This window comes from Chamaea fasciata, unplaced genomic scaffold (assembly GCF_029207755.1).
Source record: "Chamaea fasciata isolate MVZ Bird 193981 ecotype frontalis unplaced genomic scaffold, bChaFas1.0.hap1 SCAF_3, whole genome shotgun sequence".
In the NCBI taxonomy this organism is placed as follows: Eukaryota; Metazoa; Chordata; class Aves; order Passeriformes; family Sylviidae; genus Chamaea; species Chamaea fasciata.
Window position 1 is genome coordinate 76176895 of NW_027094088.1, and position 9405 is coordinate 76186299.

A 9405-nucleotide genomic window follows, 5' to 3' on the forward strand; every position below is an offset into this window, starting at 1 on the left:
GCCACAGTCCAGGGCAGCCCTGTACCCTATCTCATTAATCTCTTGATCTGGAGACCTTCATTCTGGTGCTAACCAAAACATATCAGGAGAGGGAGAGCCAGTACAAACATAACTTGAGGTTTTAAATACCTATGCATCAAAGTGCCATTTTTGACTACCCTTTAGCTTTGAATAAATTCACATGTCAATCATTTTTACTAATTCAAAGGCTTACTTGTCTTCAAAATACTAAAAGGACCTATCAGAGTAAAAAAATTCTTTCTTTTAGAAAACACTTTTCCTCAGAGTGCCTTTTTGATAAATTCTTTTCTCATGCATTCCATGCATTACTAGGGCTTCAAAGGCAGGTGCAAAAAAACCTTATAGAAATGAGATTTAGCTTAGTTAATACCTTTCCTTCATGTAAAATTAGTCCCTAAGACACTTTACTAGAGACAGAAGTAAACTTTCTGTCCCTCCATCAGATTGCTTCCTCTAGCTTTTCGTTTTGGTTGTTAAGCCTCAGATATTACAGCTATTAATAACATCAGATCCTCTTCTCGGTTTATCATGAAACATCTGCTCCCATTTTTCCCAGTTTGGTGACAGAGATGTATGGCATGCAATGATGTGTTAATATCACTCTTCTCTTGAATGAGTCTCTTCCCTTTGATTCACACTGTTAAATAATCTAATTCATGTGCTGGAATGACAGACACTACTTTGGAATCAGCTATAAGAATATTGGTTGGTATAGCAGGGAGTCATTCCTCTGCTGGTTTATTTTTCTTTAGTATTAGTGTTACGTTGGCTTGTCTCAGTGTATATAACAAATTGCTTTTCTCCCAGGAATTTTCAAATAATTTAGTTAAGAGATTTCTAGCCATATGTAAAATATTTTTCATTCAGTCCTGGTCTACATCCATTAGTTCTAAAGCTGTATTGTTTAGAGATTTCCTATGACTAATCTGTCACTAAATGTACAGTAAAATCCACATCTTATTTTTTCTTTTTCTTTTTTAAGCTCTGGGTTTGTTTTGTTGGGACTTTTCTAGCAGCACAAGTAACATAAATACTATCTCCAGGTGCCTCATATAATGACTGAGATGAGTCAGTCAAAATGTTTTATAAGACTCTTCAGCCATACTAAGAGCTTCTGATAATATTTGGCTAAAGAAGAGTCTACTTTAATTAGCTTACATGATAGAATATATCTACCTTGTGTATGCTTTTTTTAATTAAGCAGAGTTAAATTGAACCCACCCATTCCACCCTTGTCCTGCTTCTCTGTTTTAAGCAGTTATTTACATCTGCTCCCAGTACTTAATTTTATACCCTAATCCCCATCTGAAAAACTGCACCTCATTCATTTATTTCCTTTGTTTCCAATACTGAAATTGTCAAGTATAATCCTGTGGCTCATTGAGATCCAACGTGAAGCACAACTACATTTCCTTCATGTTAGAGGTGTTTGCTGGGGAATTTTTGAGTTTATTGATGTTTACCTAGCCAGTCAATGAGAATTTTTTACAAATAGTGGTGTATACATGGCAATGAAAATGATAGTGTAATTTGCCTCTATTACTTCCTGATATCAGGATTCTGCTGCACTGCAAATTTCATATCTGTTGTTATTATTTGTTTGACAGAATCAAAAACATGCCAGGTGCTTTGCAAAACAGAGAACAAGAAAAATCCCTTTCCAGAAGAGATGACAGCCTGAATAGAAATGGCATAATGGCAGGAGACAAAGGAAGCAGAAAGGGGAAGCAAAACAAGAGTTATAACCATAAGATCATGAGATTGGTTTGGAGGCACAGTGAACGCTATGAGGCATTTTTTTAAAGCCCCTAAGGACTTTGTAGTTGGGATTAGAGAATGGAAATGTAGAAAAGAAGCATGGAAAGGCATGGAGAAGAAGGGAGGAACAGACTGGCAACAGGAGGAAGAGTAAACAGAGGTGTGTGGGAGAGGCCAGAACACACATCTGACAAACTGAGGATTATGACTAATGACAAGAATGAAAGACCACATCTGAAGAGCATGATGATTTCAGGAGGATGGCGAAGCAGGACATGGCGATGCTGCTAGGGAGAGAAGAGCCAGCAAAGCTGCCCTGGAAGCCTGCCCTGGAAGTTCCTCACGCTAACATAACCCTGCTTCCCCATCTTCTTTCTAGCTCCCCTCTTATACATAAAATATGTATATAGAAGAGCAAAGGAGAAGGAGAAGCAGCTAAATAAACTTTTTAAAGATCCTGCTGGGGAAGAAGTTTAAACTGGGATGATACAGATTAACTCCTACTGATCCTGCTCATGGTAGCAAGAGGTAGAGAGCATTCTATTAGTCATACTCCTGCAAATAAATCTATGTGAGTCTTTGCCTCTGCCTACGAGTAGGCCTTGTTGAGAAGTACTCAGCAAAATTATAATACTCCAGGCAATCTGGGACATTTTAAAATGTCCTTTCATTCTAGAACAGAAAGAAGCAGAAATTATACCACTGACAGTGAAATGGAAACAGGAAAGAAGAATATTTTAACAGCTTTTTTTAATGCTGAAAATAATCATTTCAGTATTACAGAAAAATATAAAAGTGGATTTTGCTCATTGTGAAAAAAAATACATTTTATAACTTTTCATGAAATGTTATATTAATTATGTAGGACTGTTTTTTCTGGGGTGGTTGGGTTTTTGTTTTTTTTTTTTGGAAAATTGGTATTTTTAGAAGGAAGCAGGAAAATTGCCATGTTAGGTCTGTCAGACATTTTAAAATTCCCTGATTTCCAAGGTAAGAGTTCTTCAGGAGTAAGAAAGCTGAAAAGCAGCCAAGTCTAATCTCTTCCTCACTTCCTTCTCCTCTGCTTCTGTGATCAGACATGTCTAATGATTAGTCTGCAAAGAGCAAAGCCAGCTTCTATGTCTCCCTGAGAAAAGGCATTTTGCCAACTACTTTAAGAATTTTTAACTGGATCTACTTACGTGAAGTCGCTTTCTTCTCCACTTAAATCCTCCTCAAAGCTCTTCCATTTTGCCTGGAAAGGTTTATCAGAAAGCATGCTGGAAAGGCTCAGATCTTTCTGTCTCCCGTGAAACTGTTTCTGAACATAGTTATAGCTTAGCAGATGTACTGGTATGACAGTTGAGAGACTCCTGCTGTTAATGAAGTATTCTATTACCTTGGCGTATATAGACACTTTTCACTTGGTACTTCTGACTGCAAAGTATTGATGTTTAGGCTATTATAAGTACTTGAGGTTTTTTTTGTTTTGTTTTGTTTTGTTTTTTTTGGTTTTTTTTTTTGTAAGTTTTAGAGGACAGAACTGGGTAAATTTTTCTTCTCCTTCAGGGTAACACAGCTTTTCATGCGTCATTCATCTTGAATGTAAACAAGAGTGATATCAAGTTGGTTGTTGTAACACCTTATCAAAATGACGCCCATTTTTAGTTTCTTCTAGCAGTGGAATGATTTAAGTATTGTGTCATGGAGACAATGGCCTCATTTAAGAATATCTTGGTGACTCTGGATAAGATTGAAATAATTTGTCTGGGTGAGAAGGAGGCAACTGAAAGTCATAGCTGAAATATTACCAAAAATTCTTAACTGGTTGGATTTGGCCATCATTTGCTTGAGGATTTTGGTAAATGGTGGCTTACTTCGTTCCAAATGCCACCAATGACCATGCACTTTCTTTTCATTTTCTTCAATTTGAACTTTGCTTAAGTTAATTAAGCCTTTGTCATCTCAGGGTACCATTTTAGCAATGAGGTTTACGAGACCTTCTCTGTCAATGTATAAACTTCAGCTACTAAATAACATATGAGGAATAGAGAGTAAATTCAATGCTCAGTAGTGCTTGAAGAATGATTCCCACCTTAGTAATTTCTCTCCACTTTTATTGAAATAATACTGGATTTAAATCGTATAGCCACGGTGTCGATTGACCAAAACCTTCCCTGCCTAAATTATTCTTCAATTACACGTTGCTCAAAGTTTTGTGACAACCCACCTACCATTAAATAAATGGGATTGCAAAGTAGTGTCCTAGTATCACCCCATAATACAGATTTTTTATGTATCATTTTTACATTTTTAAAAGAACTCCATTAACTCAGTTGCATACAACTTTTTGCAATAAGAGACACAACATAAAGCAATATCAAAACACAGGTAATACTTCTACTAATTTTATTTACTGAAGCTCCAGATTTTGCATAATTTTGCCACTGTTTCTGGCATGATAGCAGATATGAAGGTTATCCATACCTACCTTTTGGTGTTGAGAGAGGATTCAGCTATGTGGCACCTTACCACCTTCTGCTACCAAAAAAAAAAAAAAAAAAAAAAAAATTCCACTGGGAAATGTGGCATAACCTCTGGGAAATGCAGTTTGACCTACCTTCTGGGTTCAGACACTGAACTGGATGCATGATTTGGGAAGGGATTTAATACCAGCTACCTCAGTAGCCACAAGGTGTTACAGGAAAAAGATTGAAAACAAACCAAACTATTATAATGTATCCTGAGACTGAAGGACAGCATGGTTGTTTTGCCTACATATTAATTTCTAACCTTCCTATACTTCTTTTCATGATCCTTCCCTGATATTGTCTCTCAGCTTTTTCAAGAAGACACGTGGTTGTGCATAAAGTAAGAATAGCTGCACCGTCTCAAGCCACAAGCCTCCATAGCCGTGTGTACCTGGCTGTGTTTATAACAGGGGTACAGGGGTAGAGTCCTGTTAGAAAGCCTCCACTAATCCCTACAGATAGGGACACCTTCAGCTGTTGACTTCCAGACATCTTCGAGGGTCTATATCCAATATGTACAGTTCAAATGCTTCCCAAATCAGAGTGGTGCACTATGATGAGTAGTCTGAATTTGTCCTATATTCTGTGACTTTACTTCCTTCTTCTGTCAATCTTCTCTCTCTGTCTTGCCCTTCTTTCTCCTGAAGCAGAATGACCAGGGCTGCATGAATTATTCAACATAAGAGTGTATGATGTATTTATACAGTGATATAGCGATACAGTGTATTTATACAGTGATATATATATATATGTTTTCTATTTTGTTTACAGTTTCTTTCTTAACCATCCAAATATCCTGTTTCACATTTTTACTTGATACTGGGTGCTTGACTTGATGTTTTCAGAGATGTCTGATGTTAATTCCTTATTTTTTTCTTCTCAAGCAATAGTTATTTTGTAGTCCCTGCCTGTGTGTGTATAGTTAGACTTATTTACCCCTTGTTCAGTTCTTTCTGTTTTATCAGATTTCATCTCTCCTTCATAGCCAAGGGCATTGGAAATTGTGAAATCATTTTGCAGTTCTTTCCAGGCAGTTCCTTACTGATTTAACTTATAAAAAGCATTTTGTATCAAACTTTCTCATCTGACAGTTCTTAGATATCACATTTCCCTTTACTACTAATAAAAGTACTTTTGCTTAAATCCTTTGTTTTATTTCATGCTTCAATTCAGGAATCTGTGCATGCACTTAAGTGCCCAATTGCTGTAATTCTCTTCTATGTATTAAAGGTTGGGGGAGGGAGGACTTCAAACTATTGTCATTTATGTTTTATTAACTGGGAACCTTAAAGGTTGATTTTAGACCTTCTCATTGCCTTCTGGTTCTGACAGAGTGGTTATACAACCTTCAGAGTGAAAAATTGCTAAGGGCTAGATCCATAAACTGCATCAAGGAATGCCTTTAGACAATTTGATGTCCTGTCTCCTTTGCAAAAGCTGTAAACCCAGATTAGTCACATCCCTCTACACTAAAAGAGGAAATCTGGGTTTTAAGCAACAACCTCCACCAACTCTTTCATACTGAGCAGGGAACAGTCTGCATGAAAAGAAGAAATATCCAGATGGGGTAAATTAAACCAGGGAGTGGTGTACTGATATTGGTATATTTTTCAACACCGCCTCACTCATGGGACTGTAAGGTGCTGTGAGGTAAGACTTTCAGGATCTCTTCCACAGAAGCTGTTGCTCTTGTTGATCCCACTATTTCCTTCAGTGAGCTCTGGAACCAAACTACAATGCTGAGGTCACAATCTCTCTTTCTCTAGCCCAGTGAATGTTGAACTTTCAGGGTTAGGCAACAACTAAGTGGGCTTTGGGGAACTACCCTGTCAGCATGAGCACTCAAAGCTGTGTTTAGCCACTTCTGTTTTAGTGCAAGTCTAAGCTGGGGTCTAAGTTGCAACACCAGTGAAAGCAGTGACAAGAATTTGAATCCCAGCTTTGCAGACCGGTTAAACTTGCTTGTATAGAAAGGACTCACTCTATATAACCCATAACTTACCTTCACTCAAATGGCATTCTTGCAATTCTTCAAAATCTATGCTCAGTCTACACAAGTGTTGTGCCGTGACCCACATTACCATGTGAATACAGTATGTAAAGGTAGAAAGGTGAGTAGACCCTACGTGTTATAAGTATTCATAACATACCAAAAATCTTACATAGTGGGGAAAAGGAGTGAGCAACATAAGAGAACCATGACTGACATTTAGTGTTTCTCAAGCTGAGTTGTATGCTGAACATTTGAGAGAAAAAAAATAAAAGCATATTTTTATTTATTTGTTGTTTTAGAAACAATCCCACTTGCCACTATTAAAAAAGCAAACAAAACCAAAGCAAACAAACCAACAAAACACCACAAACAAAAAAACCCAAACAACACAACCCCACCAAAACCCCGAAACAAACAAAAAAACCACACCACAGTTATGTACTGTGCTTATTTTCCTGTAGTTCTAAAGTAATTCTATCAAATCATATAGCTATACTAATCTGGCCAGTGACAAAAGTGAACCAGCTGCCAGAGATTTGGGATGACAACTTTCCACCTGTTCCTTTACATTTTAGGTACCTGTAAATTTTTCTCTTAATCAGGAGAACTTCGAGAACTAATAAGCCAAAAATTAAGAGACTGCAAACTACCAAATCAGTCTGCCCCGCCATTTTTTTAAAAAATAACAAACTCTGAATGACTTCTATCTTTCTATCTTTATCTCTCTCATCTATATCTATGTATCTATATTAATACAAGGTAGTTCCCACATTTGTAATTTTTCTACTTTTTCAGTTTGTTAGATTTGTATATTGGCACAGTCTCTCCAGTGCTTCAGCATTTTTTTGTTTCGCTGATATTAATGTTAATGGGTACTACTTTTTAGTTGATAGTTATTAATTGAGTAAGATTGTCCGGTAGCAATAAAATGAAAGACAATGAACAGAAACTTGGGATCAAGGAAAAATTCATAATAAATCCCAGGTCAGCCTGTCCTTCCTGGTGTGTACTGGGCAGGCACAACCCTTTTTGTATGTAATGCCAAAATGGCAAAAAAGTGGATTTCTATGCACTTACACCAAATAACAGGAAAGTTCTTTCTAGGCCTCAAATACTTTGAGACATGAAGGAGATGGCTCTGTTTTTAAACTTGTCCAAAAACATCTAAGCGATAACTTTGTGCCAGTTCTGACATTTTGTGTTCACACAGATCCTAGAAAAATTCCCCTTCCTTGTTCACAGGGCATGTCACCAGCCCTTTCTAGCTCTTTTCTTTCTATGAAGTAAACAATTGAGGACTTCATTGGTTGTTGGTCACAGGCTTACTCATAAAACAAGTCTTTTTAGTTGCATTTTGACTACAATGTCATGTAAACTACATTTACATTATGGAAAGACCTGTCTCAATATTTTTTTCTATTCCAAAATCCAGATTTAGGAAGTGATAAATGACTGACTGATTCTTCAAGAAAAAAAAAAAAAAAAAACACCTCTTCTCATTCTCTTAAAGAAAAACACTTCCTGTTACATACCTCTTCTCTAAGGTTTCCAAAAGTTTGCCGTTTCAATTTGAACCCATTTTTGGTTCTCTAACTTTTTTTAAAGTACTGATTTCCAAACCTCTGAAATACTGGAATTCTCAATTTATTACAAACTAAAGAAATATATAAATATATCTTTAAAAATAAAAGGAAAAGCCTGAGTTAGTGAATTTTCTTTGACATTTTAGGGCTTTGATTTATTTTATGCTTGTTTTCTCTCTTTCTTATAAATACATACACATATGTTTGCACTTTCACAGAAAAGAATCATAGAATGAGTATCATTTAGTTTGGAAAAGGGTTAGATTGAGTCCAACCCTTAACCTAGTAGTGCCAAGTCCACCATTAGATTATGTCCTAAACAGCACATCAACACAACTTTTAATACCGCCAGGGATGATGATTCCACCACTTCCCTGAGGAAGCCTTTTCAAATGCTTGAAAACCTTTTTCATGAAGAAATTTTTTCCCAGTACCCAACCTCCTCTGGCACAATTAGAAGCTATTTCATCTTGTCCTACCCCTTGTTACCTGGGAGAAGAGACCAGCCTCCTGTCACTGCAACCTTTTTTCAGGTAGTTTTAGAGAGCAATAAGGTTCCCCTAAGCCTCATTTTCCCCAGTGTTAAGTAATACCTTAAGTTTTAGCTTTCATATTTTCCAGATTCTGTACTGCATTAGTATATAACTCTGAACTTCACAAAAAGTGTTAGCAAGTTCTCTTCACAGTTTCGTCAGACAAAACAATCCTTTTCCAGCCAGAAAACCAAAGACACTGTTGCAGCTTTAGGCCCAAAATTTATAAACAACAGCAAATTGAGGAGAGCAAACTGGGTGGATGTGGCTTCATAATCTGAAGCTGTAATTGGACAATTAACCCCAGTATGTAAATGAACAAAAACTTATAAAAGTGTAAAAACATGCAACCTGTCATCCTTCTTGGGTGTAGCCTTGTCCAGGCTCTTGTACTGCCCAAGGTGTATCCTTTGAAGGCCTTTTTAATAAATACCTACTTCATTCCTTTTACACTGTCTAGCCTCTGTTCTAGGCAGCCTCTCAAGGCATCAAAACAACCCCAGCTCCCTCAGCTCCTCCACATTAGAATTGTTCTCTCAACTCTTGACCAGCTTTGTTTCCTTTCTCTGGATCCACTTCAGCTCCTCAATGTACTTGTGGTGAGGCATACAGAGCTGGACACAGTACTGAAGGTGTCACCTCACAAGTGGCAGATGCAGGGGGATGATCACAGCTGTAGTCCTGCTGGCTACACTACTTTTGATAAAAGCCAGGATGCTGTTGGCCTTCTTGGTAACCTGGGCACACATATGGCTCATGATCAGCTGGCTGTTAACCAACACCCTCCTGTCCTTTTCTGCTGGGCACCTTGCCTTACACTCTGCCCCAGCCCGTAGGGCTGCATGGGTTTGTTGTGACTGAAATGCAGGACCCAGCCCTTTACCTTGTTGAACCTCATACAGTTGGACTTAGCCAATTGGTCCACCCTGTCCAGATCCCTCTGTAGAGCCTTCCTACCCTCCAACAGATCAACAATCCTGCCCAACTTGGTGTGATTTTCAAAGTTA

The 9405-nt window shown here is 37.6% G+C and overlaps 1 protein-coding gene across 2 annotated transcripts in view; it reads left to right on the plus strand.

Moving 5' to 3' along the window:
* Positions 1 to 5837, plus strand: part of EPHA7 (EPH receptor A7) — a 167003-nt gene extending 161166 nt beyond the window's left edge. For both annotated transcript variants that reach the window (XM_066179541.1, XM_066179539.1), the window contains one exon: positions 1629 to 5837. In XM_066179541.1, the coding sequence (XP_066035638.1) occupies positions 1629 to 1824 (196 nt within the window). In that variant the 3' untranslated portion in view covers positions 1825 to 5837. The remainder of the gene's footprint in view (positions 1 to 1628) is intronic.
* The last annotated feature ends 3568 nt before the right edge of the window (positions 5838 to 9405 follow it).